Source organism: Grammomys surdaster, unplaced genomic scaffold, assembly GCF_004785775.1.
Source record: "Grammomys surdaster isolate TR1022 unplaced genomic scaffold, NIH_TR_1.0 67, whole genome shotgun sequence".
NCBI lineage: Eukaryota > Metazoa > Chordata > Mammalia > Rodentia > Muridae > Grammomys > Grammomys surdaster.
The window spans coordinates 9,230,190-9,248,593 of record NW_021604569.1 but is presented as its reverse complement, the minus strand read 5'-3'; the positions used below and the strand labels follow the sequence as shown (position 1 = coordinate 9,248,593).

General features: G+C 44.9%; 1 protein-coding gene across 1 annotated transcript; it reads right to left on the bottom strand.

The window, feature by feature from the left end:
- Positions 1 to 2,876: 2,876 nt before the first annotated feature.
- Lgalsl (galectin like) lies at positions 2,877 to 10,864 on the bottom strand. The gene is made up of 5 exons (XM_028777414.1): positions 10,653 to 10,864; positions 9,947 to 10,018; positions 9,710 to 9,798; positions 8,935 to 9,112; positions 2,877 to 6,054 (listed from the first exon to the last, which is right to left on the bottom strand). Exons 1-5 carry the CDS (start codon positions 10,686 to 10,688, stop codon positions 5,911 to 5,913), a joined length of 519 nt encoding a protein of 172 aa, XP_028633247.1. The 5' UTR covers positions 10,689 to 10,864; the 3' UTR covers positions 2,877 to 5,910.
- Between the last annotated feature and the right edge of the window lie 7,540 nt (positions 10,865 to 18,404).

Sequence of the window (18,404 nt, the reverse complement as noted above, 5' to 3'; positions counted from 1 at the left end):
TTAAAGCACTTACCTAACACACTTCTTAAATCCTGGGGTACTCGACCACAGACCTACCTCCTCAGGTCAGAACGGTGGTTTAGGTAAGCTTTGATCATTTGCTTCTGTTGTTTTAAAATTAAGATCATTTGGGTGCTGTGGCCTGGGCAGCAGGGAGGAGAGGGAAGAGGGAGAGACACCGATAGACTGGGAGGTGCAGTGTATTAGCAAATGTTTGCAATTGTTGTAGCTTCTGAAAGCTTGGAAGGCCTCGAAGGTCTCAAACTCGCACTCCATGCCCAAGGCCATGGCTGGCTTCCTACCTCCCAGAGCCTGTTATTTAGAGACTGACTGTGTGACCCTATCAAACAGTGGCGCCGCCTTCCCAGGCTTGCTCACTGACCACTGTCTCCTTCAAAGCAACAGAACAAGTCAGTGGGCACTTCTTCTCTGGCTCTCTAGACTGGAGTTGTTTCGGCATCCTAGACACACCCATTTTAATTAATCACGAAGTGTGTTTTGCAAGGCACTTTTCTGCTTTATACAGGATACTCTTTTTTTTTTTTTTAAAGGGTAAATCATTGTGAAATTGCACAGTGGTGCAGACGGAGCAGCTGGAGGCAGGAGAGTGTGTGCTCAGGTACATTTTCGTATGAGGACTCTGAATTGATTTCAAGGTCCCATGAAAAGTTGCTCGGGCCTCTGGCCTTGCCTTAGCTTCTTTTTGGGTTGTAAGGCACCATGCGTTGGTCTTATTGAACATCTGGGTCTCACAGTGGATAACTGAAACACGAAGAAGGAAGACGGGCCTCTCCCAGGACCTCAATCATTTAAGGGTGTGCGCCACTCCAAGAGAATGTCAGCATGAATCCCTTACCCAAGCCAAAGAAGGGCTTGTATAGGAAGGACAGCTTTTACAGGAAGGACAAATTTCCTTTTACTACAGTGCAATTTGATGAAGAGGCAGGAGTTGGGAATGAGAGGTTAAAGCAAGGACATGGCTTGTCATGTGATGTCAGTGGCAGAGTGGACAGTAGACAACCCATTGAAAAGCAGTTCACAACAGTCTCTGCACATCAGAACTCCAGGCCAACGATCTGACTCTGTGACCTTTTGAGGGGCTGCTTCATCTGGGATCTAAGACCACCTACATGTAAAATGTTTCTCTTGAAAATATAAACTCGTAGGCACTATTAGATTAGACACAGTTTCCTGGAGGTAATGATACATACCCTGGGTGACTATATACATTGACATTTAAAACCACCTGGGTCCTTTTTACTCACTGAGGCTCTAAGTGTGTAGAACAGCAATCGACACAGCTCGACAAACACCTGTTGAATGAATGACAGCCCTAAGTGGTTGGAGCCTTTAGAGGCTCTAATTACTGATCTCGTTAGACTATCTAATTTAGCTTGCCTCACAAAACTGGTAAAGTGTCCTGTCCCCTAAGGGCATTTCTAGACTGGCCAGGGGTGGGGGTGGGGGTGGGGGTGGAGGGTCTTGGGAAGCGTATCATCTCTGCCTCGAAGCCTCAGCTAACTCTCTCACCTTAGAAAGCCTTTCTCTGCATGGACGGAACTGCAGAAGTCAGGACAGAGCAAATCGAAAACCTCACAGTTTTGCTCTCTTAAAAAGTAATGTGTACTGACAATTGGTTCCTTTAAAAACCTAAATGATGTTATGTGAATATGTTTGTGTTTCAATCCCAGCTGTGGGATATGGGGCTGCTTCCGTTCGTCCACAGCCATTAACTATCTCATGCTCTAGAAGGAGCGTGAATTCTGCCAGTGGCAGTTCAATTCTAGGGACTCTGGAGAGGGAATAGATGCCAGCTCCGGGGGGGGGGGGGGGAGGGCGGTGCGAGGCACTCTGAAGGAGGAGGCAGGGGCCCACATCCATCCCCCCCTCTGCTGCTGCTTAGTGCTGGTTTGCTGGACTGAAGGATCTTCTGAGGACAAAGATTGGACTGGCCCCAAGACACTTGACATCCTTATCAACAGGAAGTGGCCTAAAGGGACCCGCATCCCCCTTTTCTCTACCCTTATTTCTCTCCTTTCTGGTGTTAGGAGGCTGGAAGGGATTAGGGTGGAGTAAAGGGAGGAAGGGTGAGATATATAAGAACATCATAAAATAATAAAACAGAGACACCAACAAGAAAGGAAAGAATTCCTAAAATTAGGAGTAAGACTCTAGATTCTGTATGTGAGTCTGTCACTGAGTTGGTAACTGAAGCTGGGATTACTTCTATAAGCTATCCAGTTTTACTGCAAGGGCTGAATAACCAAAGGATCGAATTTCTTCCCTAATCACTCAAACCTCAGGGAAGAACACAAAAAGCCTTGCTATTGTGTACATTCTGTACAAAAACTGTATTTAAAGATGTAATAAGAACCCATTGTCCCTCCACTTGGTATGTTGAGGCCAGAGAACTTGAAGATGTGTTGAGGCAGAACTGTAATTTGAGGGTAGCTTGGACTACACCCGAACAGCAGTGAGGGTTGGGGGAAGAGGAGGTAGGGAGATGGGCTGCATCCTAACGGAGAGTAGATAAAGAAAAAGTATACTACTGTATAGTACACCCTTACAGTAGAACACGGCTCGGCAATGGAAGGGAAAGCAGTACGAATGTAGCTAAACACTTGCAAACTCAAAGAAGCCAACTCTAAGACATTATGGGGTGAAATGTTGTGTGACTCTGTCATTTACAAGCCACAGCAGGGGAGACAGATCTGTGGCTGTCTGATCTAAGTTAGAAGTTGGAGACATTTCTAGATAAGGGACTTTGGAAGGATCAAACAATAATTGTGTATCCTGATTAAATAGTTATACACTAAATCTATGCATCGACCTCACAGAACTGTGCATCAGATAGTAAGGTCAGTGCACGCAGAACATCATAGTTTATATTTTATTAAAACAGAACTTAGGCATCCACAACATAAGCTCATTGGGTCTCTGGAGCCTCTGACATTTTTGTTGCCTTTATCAATATAGGAAACACATGTACAGGTGGTCTTATAGCATGTGAGACAAGGGACCACTATTAAGCACATGGTCTATGATAAATACTTTGTATCTAGAGGCAAATTGCAGCATGTAATAACCCAGAAGCTATCTTGTAGAAAATTCCTTTATTATAGTGCAAATAACTTTCAGCAGTGACATAATGTAACAACACATTTAACAACACTTTACACCACGCAGTAAATAAGAAAGTGTTTCTTTGAAAATATGTCATCATAGGAACATTTTCTTTACATTAATGCCGGAAAATGCCAAAGCTGTTTTCTCAAGGCAATAGGGCTTGATCCTTTTTTGGATATTTTTCTCTTAATGCACATGGATTTGCCATTTAATGCATCATCAACTCTAAGAGTGATCTCTTAGGGAATTTTAGAGAAGTTGGCAAGATTTGAAACTGGGCTTCAAAATTTAAAAAAATAATAATTTTAAGACAATTCTGGGACAGCCCAGGAAGTAGAAGTCACTTCTGTTAACTTGATAGATCGACACATTTACTCCAATTTTGCTGCAGATTGTCTAAAGCCTGCTTATTTCCCCAGAGCCTGATTGTTATTCCTTGGTTTTGGTTATTGCAAAACTAGGGCCCTGGGTGAATATAACTCCTTATGTATGCAAAGACTTTCCCCATGAAGCTTTAAATTGCACTTTCCATCCTGAACTTCCCACATTAGACCTCTCAGGCGGAGGAGAGTGTGAACCTGTCCTAGTTTCTAGCTAGCCATTTAGACAGTGGGCTGTGGCCCCTATTTATTAACTAGTCCAAAATCAACTCAACGCACCGCTTAGATGGCTCCCAGGAGGCTGATCTGGGAGTTTAATACTGCTTTTCCATACCAAGCAACCTAAGGGATGGCTGCTTCTGAGTTAGCTGACAGGTAGAGAGAAAAGTCACTTCCCATCTCTATACTCCCCGGTTCCCAGGCTTCTGCTGAATCACACATGCTTGGTCACTCAGAAGAGTCCTCCTGGGGGGATGCTTACTGCATGAATTGAATCCAAATCTTACAAATGTTTTTCAGGGTGTGCCCTAAGTCTCTTGACAGACACACCACTAAAGTGGCTTTTCAACTCATGAGAAATTGCTCACAGGCTTAAAAAAATACCTGGAGCTACGAAACAGCTGAGAAGCCAGCTAGAACATAAAGCTTTTAGAGATGCAGCTGGTCTTGGTGGACAAGTCTTTGTATGTAACACCATGGAACTGTGCTAAACAGTTTCAAAGTTGAGAAGAATCCAAATATATCATCTATAAAAATTCCTTATTTTAGTTTGCTTTGTTTATCTTAGACTTTGGTTCTGAAACACTGTCTACATTCTTGACACATGAAGATGACATGGCCACTTCAGTGCCTCTGCATGTTGTGTAAAAAAAAAAAAAAAAAACCTTAAAAGCAAAGCAGGACAAGGAGATGCCCTAATAAGACACATACACTGTACAAACAAAACCTAAATTATATATAAATGCACCCTACCCAGCATCCCTTTCTTCTCCCACTACCTGCCCAAAGCAATGCCAAAGGCCCTTCTCTCTAGGACCAACGCCAAGCATCCCTAGCCTTGTGGATAAGCTGCAGCCTATTGCCTATTGGTACTTCTGCAAGCGAGGGGAAGCAGCTTCCCTGGAAGCATGATCACTATTGGCTGGACTAAAAATCCTGAAATCCTGGGACTTAGTCTTTCAGATGACCTAACTGGATCCTACCTTATCCATCAGGGAGGCAACACCGTCTACTCAGAAGCTCCAAAGGCATTGCTTAGGGATATTGGGGAGGGAGTCAGAGGAAAAACTATACAATGAGCTAACAGCCTAGGTTGATATAAATTATTTCTCAGTAAGTAATTTGGGGCAACTTGCTTCTGCTTTACACTGCATTCTGGAGTCATTTCCATAGCATACTATTAAAAACTGATATCTAGTTATTGTAAAAGCTGTCTATGCAATCACCTCTTATATGCTTTCCATTAATAACAACTTAATGAGCTATTATATAAATCTAAGGAGTAGTGAGCCTTAAGGAAGCCAGCACTGTGCTAATTCACAGGAAGGAGATAAAGCAATGCAAACAGTAGTTCACATCATCGAAAAGAACTTTAGAGTTTTTATCGAAGCGTTGCAAAATTTCCCCAAAAGCATTTATAGCAATTTATGTTAAGAAGCCAAAGTTGAGGGGTAAGGAGAATATGCTCAGATTCTTTAAGGTAAAAATCCACTTATTTTAGGCTTGTAATACATACATTTCCCCCTCAGACCTAAGTTCATAATTTGTAGACATTGCTCATTCTCTGATACATTAATACATATACTAAATATAAATAAATTAATCAAGAACGCTTAAAAATCCAAGTTAACATGATGCTGTGCCAAAAAACAAAACAAAACAAAACAAAACAAAAAACAAACCCAAAAAAACCAAAACGACCCCCAAGAAAAGTAAGAACCAAACCTTGCACAATCTACATTCTATGTAAATACCCTGACTAAAATGTCGGTTGTGCTATGCAATTCCACGTCAGTGCAGAAACGCATCGACTAGATGTACCGTTGTTGTTTTTAAGGTCTTTAGCACTTTTGTTTCTAAATATCACCTTGCTTTGAAATGATGAGTAATTGCTACCAAATCACAAATCATCACAAATCCATTTTAGTTTAGTCTGAATAAAATCCAGCATAAATGTATTACTTTGTTCTGGGCATAATGGCTCGGTGTCTTTCTTGCGAGCTTTCTTCTGGGCAAACCACAGATGAAGGTGTCATTCTGGACTTAAACTGCACAGAAAGAGACAGTAAAGTCTGTCTTTGTTTTTGTTTTCTTTTTAAGTCTCCAGATCTGGCTAGGACACTTCTTTCAGACATGTAGTTGTGGCACCTGATCGATCATATTTGAAATGGAAGTGCTTTAAAAATCAGCCAAGTTTGGTGATCTGGAGGTCCCCATTGATCTTTATGGTGTCAATTGCAGATAATGTTTGAATACGATGGTAAAAATCAAAAAGTTGGTGTCCATCCACAAACACTCTGAAACGTGGGTGCTCGCAAAGAATCTCCACCTAGAAGAAACGAAATAATAATGGATAATTTTGGATGAACCCTGCTGGAGGGAGAAAAAAAAAACCTCCAACAACATAATCACACTTCATTGTGGAGAAGAAAAGCAATGCCCAAGTAAATCTCAAACGTCACAAATTGCTGAAAGCTAGCTAGGGTATAGACTGCTGGGTTCCATTCCCCCAGCTCTCAATTAAGGAAGTCTAGAGCACGGTCTAAATATCTGCACCCTCATCAGTGCTAAGGAAGGGCTGAGAACAGTGCTAAGGCTGGAGCAGGAAACCCACTCTGAGAATCACTGCTTCATACCAGTGAAAGATCTGGAACAGACAGTTCCTCCCATACTCCAGGTAGAGCTATGAAGGAGCACCAATCTGTTTACATGACACTTGATGCCAAACAATCCATCCTACCTACAGGGGGGGTCTCCTGATGAATGACTGGTAGCCATTAGGAGCATCTAATAATAGTCCAGACGATCATGGGAAACACTAAGGGAGATTACACAGTAATTACCACTGGACCAAGAATGTGTAATTAACAAGGCTTTGTTAAGGCAAACAAACACTGACACCACATGGTAAACTTTTTCCTTTTAGTGTTCCATAATTCAATTCGCCACAGAGATTTGTTGGGATTCTGTTTGTTTGTTTTGGTTTTGGTTGTTTGATTTTTGAGACAGGGCTTCTTTGTATAGCTCTGGCTGTCCTGGAACTCACTCTGTAGACCTTAAGTTCACAGAGATCTGTCTGCCTCTGCCTCCCAAGTGCCCGGACCAAAGGCATGAGTCACCACCTCCTGGCCACCACAGAGTTTAAGACATGGCTGTGCTATGATGCTTTTAGAAAAGCATCGGCAGTTATCATGCAGAGACTCTGGATGTGATATTAGTCACATTTAATTCATATTACTGCTTAAATTATACCACCAAGAAACTTTCTCTCTCTCTCTCTCTCTCTCTCTCTCTCTCTTTCTCTCTCTCTCTCTCTCTCTCTCTTTCTCTCTCTGTTTCTTTCTTTCTTTCTTTCTTTTTTAAGACATGGTTTCTCTATGTAGCCCTGGCAGTCCTCAAACTTATTCTGTAGACCAGGCTGGCCTTGAACTCACAGAGATCAACTTGCCTCTGCCTCCTGAGTGCTGGGATTAAAGGTGTGAGTTACCACCCAGCTTATTTCACTCCATTTTTTGCTGCTGGGAAGCAATGTTTCCTTTCCTTTTAGTCAGACACTCACACTCATGAATTAGGCATAAGGATTTACCATCTGAGATAGCTGTTGAGGAAATACTTGACTGGCAAGTAAGAGGACTCAAGCTTAATTCTCTAAACTCCCACAAAAATGCCAGCTCCTGAACGCACCTGTAACACCGGAGCGGTGGAGACTTGGGCTCACTGGTCAGCCCAGTTTAGCCTAATCAGTGAGATCCAGGCCAATGAGAGATGCTGTTTCAAAGGAGGTAGATGGCGGTGTTCCTAAGGATGACACCTGAATTGCCTTCCTGCCTGCAAGTGCTCAAGTGTGTGTGTGTGTGTGTGTGTGTGTGTGTGTGTGTGTGTGGTGTCCACACATGGCTTATCATTTAAGAACCTGGCATAGCAAGAGGAGCCCCCACAAGGGCTTACCATTCTTAAGGAGGAGCTAAGGTAAGGGGTAACTTCCTAGATTACAGTTATAAGGAGGAGCAATCTCATTTCTTTTACTGATGTAAAAGTTATGGATTTTTGTTTTGTTCTAGACTCTAAGGAAAGAGAAACAGTCACAGGCCTTGAGAAGATGCACGTGAAGTGCAAGGTATTAAGAGCAGTTTTGCTTACTCTGGTCTCTATGTAGCACCAAGCTTTTAACCAAGGTGCCATTATCGTGATGTATGGTAAGATTCATGAAGACCAACAGCCTCATCACCAGGCGTGACATGTAAGCAAGTCCTTTTTTTATATTACTGACTTGCACCTCTTATTTGTCCTGCAGAGGAAGGTAGTGCTACTGCTTGCCTGATGAGACGGCAAGTTTGGGTTGTTTCCTGCCTGTTAGAGACTGATATTACCCAAGCCCAAGGGAAGAAACTTGTCAGCCACACAGCTTGTGACCATGAAACAGACAAGCTTAATTGACCCACACGGGAAAATAGATACACAAATATGGACTCATTAGCAAAGAGAACGAGAGAAAATGAAATGATAGCCACTAAATTGTTTTAAACCCATAACTAATAAGATTTTGAGCTACTTAAGACCAAGAAACATGAATATTCTGGATACTTATTAATATTTAATAATCAATCAGATACTTGAGAGTAAGTTATTTATGTGCCTAATACTATATTGGGAATTACATGGAAAACTATTACTAGATTAATACTCCCAGCTTGACCTGATGGCACAGGCCTGTAATTTAAGCTACTCTGCAAACTGAGCCAGGAGGATTACAAGTTCAAGGCCAGCCTGGGAATTTAGTGAGATCCTGTTTCAAAACAGAAATCAAAAAGAGGATTGGGAGTGTGGCTAAGCTGTAGAAACTTCACCTAATGTGCACAAGGTTCAATCCCCAGTACTACCCCAAAAGTTAACAAATAAATAATTAATACCTCTGCACTGTCTAAGTAGAAATATGGTGAAGGACTTAGCAATTACATATGCATATATGCATCCATTAACTAAACATATGGGCTGAAGAAAATCAAAAGGTACTATGGCAGGCATTAATGTCTATCAGCAAACAGATCTCTTTTGTTGTTTTTTTTATTCTTTTCTCACGGCCAGAAGACAAGTTCCGGGCAACAAGTTTCTTGGACATGAAGAAATTCTTAAAGAGTTCTTGGCACACAGTAGACACAGAGTAAGCAGGGGCCCTGCCAACACTGCATCGGGCACTCGAGGTACCTACCCTGAATGGCTGGTCTGGGATGAATGGAAAGTACGGAATTGCCGACTGTTCTTCGCCTCTTTCTCCTGATATACAAGAGTTTCTGAGGAGCTGCCGGTCTGTGAACACAGCTTTGAGTTCAATTGCCACATCGGCAGGAGGATCTTCAGAGTCACCACAGGTCAAGCTGATAGCAAAGCTAAAAAGAAAACAGTGTCACTTAGCCGGGGAGTTAGATGTAACATTTTAACTTGACCCAGTTCCTCCTCCAGTGGGTTCATCGCCTTTTAATGGGCTGCTACTGTTTACACAGAGTTTAAACACAGAGAAGGAGGATTACACTCAAACCAATAGATTTTGTTACCTAAAGCAGGCTCCAGTGAAAACTCCAGTGGAACTGAAAATAACTGCAACTGAAGACTTCAAATGCCCCAAGCCACCCGTGCCTTAATCCATCTCAGAGTTCTCAAAAACAGCCACAGAAATGGACAGGGAAGCATCTTGTAAGTTTGGTTCTTATTTATGCTAACAGGTTTGGTTACAACTACAGTGTTTTAAAACCATAAAAAAGAAAAAGAAGTCTTCTGGCTTTCTCAAGGGTCAAAGATTAACTGTAGGCCTATTTTTATCATCGCTGATATAAATAGCTATCTGGAGAGATGATGGCTAGGATTCATACACATTCTTTTCATGGGAACATGGTACTTTCTTGGCACTCCTAACTAGTGACACTGTCTGCAAGTAGAGGAAGAGGAGGAGACAGCTGCGGCTCACAGCGGCAGGGCTCTGTCCTTACCTTTCGGGGTTGAGATCTACGATGCCCATCACTAATACCTTCTTGCCTGGTCTCATGCCACCTTTAATGTGACCACAAAATGGAACTATCTGCAAAGGAGGAGGGGAGAGACAGGAAGTTTACAGTCTGTTAGAGAAGAGCCAAGTCGGCGGCCCTGGAACCTGACCCATCAGAAAGCAAGGAAATGCACCACAAGGGAAAAGGATAAAGGCAGAGACACGGAGCACACTGATTTACCAGTCGTGGGAAGTACACGTCGGCTTGAACTGGAGAACCCAGGGAGTTGTTTAAGTGCCCATCATCAAGTTTCTAAAAATAGAAGCACACAGATTGGCTTTCCACAGTCCCTTGTTTATTAGGGAGTGAATGAAAGGATGAGGAATCAACACAAATCTGTCGGGATCCAGCAGTCCTCCACAGACACATAGGCAGTGTCTACACACGATGCCGCTTTATAGCCCATTAAATAACCGCGAAACAAAACCCGGCCTTTCCACACGGTCTAAGCCTCTGATGATCCCCAGGCTCTTGAGACCGGATCAAATTCAAGGTCGCGGCCCACCGGGGAAGCAAAGCCGGTGTAGGTGGGCGGCAGGCCCCTCTCCAAGCACAACCGCTCCCGGAGTCTCTGCCCCGGGGCCTGTCCTCGGGGACGTGGCTGGAGTGCAGCGACAGCGCTCCGCTTCTGTCGGGGGGCCCCCGGCGCGGGACCGTTTCCAAAGGGGGAAATCCCGGACGCCGGGGCCGCGGCCCCACAGGAACCCACGTGCACGCACACGCGCCCGGCGCGCACCTGGCCGGCGCCCTCCTGCCCCGCGCCTGGGGCCCCGAGCTCCCACCCCGCGGCGGCTGACAGGTACCGCGCTTCCCGCGGCGCCGTCGGTCCGCAGCCCTCGTCCCGGCCCTCCGAGCTACCCGTCTCACGGGCGACCGCCTCACTCACCACCACGGCGTCGCTGTCGGCCACCGACCCCGCCATGTTCCTGCAGCGAGCGCCGGGGACGCGGCGGCAGGCGCGGGTCCGAGCCGGGCGCGCGCACACAGGGCGCGCGCGCACGCCCCAGGCTGGCGCGGCCGCAGGCCCGGGAGGGGGAGGGGAGGCGGGCGGCGCGGAGGTCGCGGCGGCGAGGGGATGACGGTGGCGAAGGCCGCAGTGCGTCGGCCTGGGGTGGCATTTAAAGGCGACAGGGCTCGGCTCGGGAACCGAGGACCGGGAACAGGGCGGGGACGCGGCCCGGGCGCCCCGGCTTGCTCAGCGTGCCCTGCCCTACGGCCATTGGACCAAGGCTGGAGGCCGGGGAGGGCGGTGACCTGTCGGCGGGAAGGTGGGTGGGGCTGGGGGAAGAGGGTGAAGGGAGGGCCCAGGTGGGCCAGGTGACAGGTGCTGGGGACACTCCTGGCAGGTGGCCTACTCACGCACCTCCTTCCGCATCCTGGGGGACTTTGGGGATGGATCAAGAGCGAGGTTGAGAGAAGGTGGAGGACTCCAAAGAGGAAGACCCGGTATGGCTTCTTTCAGAGAATTCCAACCTAGTGGGAGGAAAGATAGTTTCACTGTCTGGAGGAGAAGGAGAATGGAGGGTCCAAGGCTTGCAGAAGAATACATTTGACCCTAAATGAAGAAGCAGCCGGGACTCCAGGGGGGCAGATTGCTGGGCACCGAGCACCCTCTGTTCCCCGAGAAGCACAGGAACGCGTCGAGGTCTCCGAAAGCATTCTTCAGCAGGTGTCTGGCCAAGCCGCAACTTAAACTGGACCAAGTCTCTGCCCTTAGCTATTTTACTTCACTTGCTTAGTTTAGGGTAAAGAAATCTCCCGCCATTCTTTGTGTAATACTTCCCAGGGAATACACTCCTCTTTCACTCTAAGGCTCAGACTCTTTTATGGTATCCTGACACTAGCATAATTACGTAACTTCTCAGATAAAGCTGTATCAATATACTCGCCATTAGGTGACATACTCGGCTTGCCCAGTGCACTGTGTGAATCACCACACTAATAAGCACGGAGCTCAAGTGAGCTGCTACAGTCCCAGACGGGCCCTTTGTGGGACCTGGCATCTCTGCAGCTTTTGTGTCCCTTTATGGACCAGTGCTAATCATGGTAATCTCCGTGGTACAGGGAGAATTACCTGAGCATGCCTGTGATCCAGTCGGAGCCTTTGTGGAAGTGGTTCTCAGAAATTAGAGGCTGAAGCAAGGTGTAATTGTGGCTCCCATTTTGTTCTTGTTTACTAGTCAGAGCTGGAAAATCACACCCATTAATTAATCTAAGATATTAGACATTTATAAGAAACTTGATATTTTAAAGTCATACTTGGAGTCCAGCATAGGGAAATCATTGAATTATTTGCTATTAGCTACAATATATCATGGTGATTATAAAGGGCTGGTGTCTTGGGTCCAAATTCAGTTTCTTATTACTGACAGTAAGTAGCATGCCTTAATTTCTTCATCAGACATGATGATAATTACTGTGATGATTCTATCTTGAATTACTGTGCAGATTAGAAAATTGGTTCACACACCTTCCCAAAATGAGCACACGGCACATTCTAAGCAAAAGTCTTGAGTGCCTGCTGTTGACCAGGAGCGGAGAATCAGCAGGGGCATTCATTGTTGAGGTTACATTGTAGCAAGGAGAGGCGGACATAAGCAAACATGCAAGTCTGCAGGTAGTAAAGACCCTGGAGAAAAATAAGGAGGAGGGGGAGTACAGGATGCTGCTATTAAAGTAGGGTTGTCTGGGAAAGTGACACTGAGAATTCTAAAGTTAGACGGGAAGAAGGAAGGGAAGGTCCAACCTCCAGAAGAGGTTGCTGGCTCAGGAACTGTAAAGATAAAGTCTGCAGCATGGGACCTGTGGTTAATGCTGGACATGTGAGCAGAAGTACAGGCTGAGGCCTTGGAGACACCTTTTACTTAAAGGAACGGGAAGACACTGGAGTTTCTGAGCAAGGGAAACGAGGTTTGGTTTTGGAGGTTCTGGGGAGCAAACCCCCGACCTTGTGCATGCAGGACAAGCATACTGCCACTGAGTCACATGGTGGACCTGTACTCTCTGATGTTGATGCATCCCTGTAGCTGATGTGACAAGGGCCCAAGAACAGGCAGCATGTAGCCAGGGTAGGAGGACAGGAGGAGGGGGTTCCTGTCTGGTCCAGATGAGAAGAATGGCAGTGTAGAATCACAGCAGGGACCCTTGAGGAGACCTAGCCATTCCCATCACAAAGCTTTGGCTGAGTCTCACCAAGCTTTTACATTTTAGAAGTTTTTAGTTCTGAAAAGCTGTGTGAGTGGTACCAGCTACATTGGTGGGGAGCACTGAGGTGCTGCTCAACGAATGAAAGAACTCAGGTCGAACCTTGTGATAAATGGCTTTTCAGGGTCAAGACTAACCCTTAGATTTGTTTGCGAGTGGAGTTTAAAGTATTTGAATTGCCGAAGATGGGGTTCTTACATCCCAGGAGCCTAAAGAATTAGCAAAGTCCAGCCCTGCCTGGGATGTATTAACATGGTAAATCGCCTTTTATTAAAAACAAAAAAGCTTGCTTCCTTTTCAGTCCGTCTAGACAGTTAATTTTATATACTGTGATTAGAGAGAAAGCCTAGAAAATTGTCTTTGTAACTAAAAGCTAAGCAGGGTTGAACTATTTTCTACACAGAAATCTACTTGAATTAATGAACCAAAGCTTCCAAATTGTCCTCAGAGTTGTAGAGTGAAAGACGAGCAAACATTTGACCATGCTTTGGTTACAGGCATTTATGTCCAAAAGAGATTAACCATGACTATGACATATAGCATTTCTGCCAGGAACTTCTTTTTAGGAGTTCTAAGGAACTAAAAATCTAAAGCAGTCAGACATGACTAGTCTTGAAAAATGTAAGCAAGGCTTTGAAGATGGACCTCTCAGATTCTGCATATCTTCAGTCTGTGCTGGCAGATCTCTGACTGCGTGAGGAGAACGGTGCCTGCTTCAGGTCAGCCATCACGCTGCCCGATTGCTGTAAGAACTGGGACTCAACTACAAAGATCTGTAAATATCCCACTGTTGAGATATGGTCTGTTGCTGTGGATTGTGATGCTAAATTCTGTATCCCAAGGACTAATTGTCTCAAGACAAGTGAATTCACACATATACCAGCTTTGGTTAACCAACCTTGCTTAAAACTATTGGTTCAATAAAGATGCCTACAGCCTGTAGCTGGGCAGAAGAAAGATAGGTGAGACTTGGGTTCTGAGCCTGGGGTCTGAGGGGAGAGGAGAGGGAGGGATGAGGAGAGCGAAGGGAGAAGAAAGGGAAGAAGATGTCTCCACTGGGTAGGTGAACCATGAGCTCACGCCCATGAGGGCCTGCCTGGTGGAGTAGGAGCCACCCAAGCAGAGCATGGCAAGTTCTATTTCAGGGTTACTGACAGGGAAGTAGACAAAATAGCACAGAGGGTTGATATCTGCTCAGCTCTAGTGCTTTAAGGCTTATTATAAATATAAAGGCTTTTATGTCTTTTATTTGGAACCTAAATAATCAAAGGTGGGGACAGAAACCCCCAATTGATATTTACCACAACCAACCAATATGGGGCAACATTCCACCACGTACTGCTAACAGGAAGGATGGCCCACCAGAGCCCTGTGGGTGCAGCTACACGCTCAGGATGTCCCTGCAATAGTGATACCTGTGTACAGTTTGCATGCTGTTGAATATTGCCAGGTTAATTTTGGTATAAGCCTGATGTACTTACCATGGCCGAATAGTTATTAAAATGGAAGCATAACAGACACATTCACCGTGTTTGTTACCCCATGATGCTGATTCCCCCAGACTTCCACTGGGAAGGGAAGCCACCGCCCACTCTAACAAACAGCCCCCCCCCCCCCCGCTGTAAGTTCACTCAGGCACTTACTTTTTAATAATTGTTTTTGTCGAGCCAGTCCCCACTCTTATGAGCAATATTCACACAAGGGGAAAAAAAATCCAAACTCAGCATTCTTTGATTGCCTGCTTAGGTAGGAGGAGGGCACAACATATCAAGTGACTTCTCTGTATTTCAAAACATGATTACAGGTTTTAATTATTTTAGGAACTATGGCCTGGTTATCAAATGATTCCTTTAGACATACACAGAATTTTCTCATAGGCAAACAATTAGGAGAATGCTGTAAAACTTGGCAGTCAACACTAGCTCTGAACATTTCATTAACTTCTGTTATTTATGGGGGAAGCTAGATCCAGCCTCCTGTGTGTGTTTTAATTACAGAGCAAAAAAAAGCCTCCCTCTGAAGAAGATAGTCATGACCCATTCCCTGGAGGAGTGTGGGGCTTCAAAGATGCAGTTCCGTGTCCCCTTGTCGCCTTCCACACAGCAACAAAAGCCTGACAAGGAGGAGGCAGAGGACTCTGCTTCTGCCCTCAGAGCTGGCGCTGTGAATGGGAGGTGTTTGGAAATTCCTTGCAGTCAGACTAGTGCCTACTCTGGGAGTCACTGCCATGCACCCAGGGCTTCTCTCCAGCTTACCCTCAAGGATTCCCAAGAGACCAATGCTCAATCTGCCAGGAGTGTGACATGTCTGTGTGGCTGAACCCCAAGTCTAATTACATCTCTTTGTTGTTTCTGGACACTTCTGGTTTCAACCGTTGGCACATAGTCCTCCTTTTCATGGTTTCTATGATTTTATTTTCTTGTTTGGTGGTATAAACGGCTTTTTCGTCTTATAGTTTTGCAGAAACTTGCCTGGTTTGGCTAGATGGAAGGATTCTGTCCCTTGGGGATTTAGACTCCCTGACCCACAGGAGGGAAATCAGGAAGCATCTACCTGATGTTCAGGAGTTGTAGAGGAAACATCTAGCTGATACAGATCGCCAGTCTCCTTCAAAGCTGGAGACTAACAGCCCAGCTTCTACAAGGAACATGGAAGTTTAAACTTAATGTCTACATTGAATGCTCATGTACTTTGCATATTTAACAGTTCATTGAGCTGGGCTCAGCTATGATTGCTATTTGTTAATGTTTTACTTTCATAAAAAAGGCTAGGCATGGTGGTACAGGTCTTTAATGCCAGCACTGGGGAGGCAGGGGCAGGCAGATCTCTTGTGAGTTCAACCACCAGCCTGGTTTATGTAGTGAGTTCCTCAGGCAAGCCAGGGCTACTTAGTGAGACCACCCTCTGCCCTGGCAAAACAACAACACAAAACCACAGAGACCAAAGTCAAAACCAACCATACACATATCTTCACTTAAAGCACCTCACTCTGTGTATCTTAAGGGCACCACTGTTACTGTAAATGTTGGGACTAAGGGCACACTATCCCAAAATATTCCACCCACAGTGTACCTCTTTTCAGCTGGTTATCCTGAGAATGTACAGATAGGAGTAGCTCTGAAAAAACAAACAAACAAACAAAAAACAATTCACCTATAAAAGAAATAAACTGTATTAGTAATTACCTGTATCAGGAAGTAGGATGCCCCAAATGATTTTATGCCTGGAGAGGACACAGAACCAGACAACCTTTATGCACCATGCATTTCTAGGTTCACTTTCCCATAACATGTCAGTCCCCCACCCAAGCCCCGGCTCTCTGTAGCTCAAGGTGCTATACAAGCTTCTGTCATCTGCCCTTTCTCTGATTCTCCTATCTTTCTGAGACTCTCATGAGTATGTGTGTAATTAGCATGATTTTGCTCCTCTTAATCTGTCTTATGTCAGTTTAATTCGTAGCCTAGGCAAAGAACTAGGAAGGCAAAGAGAAGCCATCTTCCCATCCCTACATTCATATAATCGATTCCACCCCTGCATACTGTTGCTTCCGTGTGACAATATTCAGAATGAGTCTTCAAGCCTCTCTGCCTACATGCTAGCTTGGAAAAATGAAGATCCATGCTTCAAACTCAGGAGCTAGTTCCAATATTCCCAGTCAGATAGCTCCTTCCCACCCAAATCCACCCTATCTGATGATTTTCTCAAATACAGTTGCTCAAGTCACTCACAGATTGAGTGAATTATTGAAGAAAGCATTTTTAATAGTCCTTTGTGGTGCTCAGGATGAACACACGAACACACATGTACTACTGTGTGTACTCACAGCCTGAAAACATTTTAATTAAAAATTTTAAATCAACAGTCTGCATTGACTAAACTTGTTCCATGTCACTCATTCACAATGTTGGTATCTCCACTTGCTCCTGATCTGGACTCTGTATATTAAGGAGGCTTTGGGCCGGGCACCACTTTTCAGGACTGCCTAGTGTAGAGATGTGATGAAATAAAGGTAGGGACATATTCATCTTTTCTTAAAAGCCATCTATCTCTCTTTGATTACCAAGAATAAATAAAGGTAGCTTTGGGAGAGAAAGTAAAGTCACTGTGTGTATCTTGCTTTGAGACAGGCTCTTATTGGGTAGCTCAGGCTGACCCCAAATCATTATTCTTCCTGCCTCAGCCTACCTATGCAAGGGCTACAGGTGTGTATGTATAACCACTCTTGGCTTCATCCCAGACATTTTCTGTCAGGGAAAACTCATAATGAGGAAGACGTGTACTTCATACTTGCTTTTAGGTACTTATTAGGGGAACATGGCTATGCTTCCTGCTTTCTCTGTTAACAGGTGTCTGGCTGGACACCAGTCTAGAATCTTCTTACACTCAAGTCTTCCCAGACAGTTCTGCCTTGACCTGGGCACCACCCGCTTAATAATGCAAGATGGTATACATCCCAGAATCGAAGCTTCTCCCCTGGGCCAGTTGGTCTATTTCATTACTGGCCCACTGAATGCTTCCTTGTTTCTTGCATGAGGTCTGGCTGGCCTTCCTAACAGCTTCTTCCTTCACAGCCTGTCTTTAGCAGCTGGATCTGGCAGACAATTCTCACTTCATCTGAAAGAGAAAGAAATGTCAAACAAACACACTGTTTATATGTGGTCATTCCTTGGCAGACAGAAATGGATGAATTCTTGGTGCCTCAAGAGGCCACATACTCATGGTTTTCTCTTTGGGTCATGATGCTGTAGCTTGCACAGGTAAAAAAATATGTATCACTCTGTCTCCACCAGTGTCCCAGAGCTAGTAATTATTCTAGAGGAGTGACAGCTGAGGGGTGACACTGGATGATTTATAAAGATTAGCTAACACTACAAATGATATGCTGTAAATGGAAATGGGCCCGTGGGAAGGTGGGCTGGGCTGTGTTCCTAAGCGGTTTTTCCTCAGGTCTAGTGCTGATTTGAATCTATAGCACTGCTCATTCTCAATATTCTAATAAAAGCTCATAAAACAGGTATAGGGTCACCTAAAAGCCCAGGGTAATTATGACACAGTGCTAAATTGGAGCATCACCTAGGAATTGGAAAGTACCCACGTCTGTCTTTTAGTATATTGTAATTTGCTTCCCTTCATCCTTGTGGAGCTTGCGCTTAGTCAGCGTGAACTTTTTGAAGTAGAAGCTGTGTATTGTCAACTCCATTAAAATCCCCTGTGGGTTCTCTTGATAATTCGGAATGAGGTTGGAATTCCTCTTCAGATTTGGGTGCCCCTCCCAATTTCCCCAGGGGTTGTACTCTGCCCTGCCAAGTACTGTCCAGCTAACATGTCCTTCCTGGCAGTCTTTCTGAGCATCAATTCTTCAGGGTCTTAACACTTGCCCTCCTTCCTGCCTAGAATGTGCTGCCCCAGGCATTTTCTTCTGGATTTTCATCTT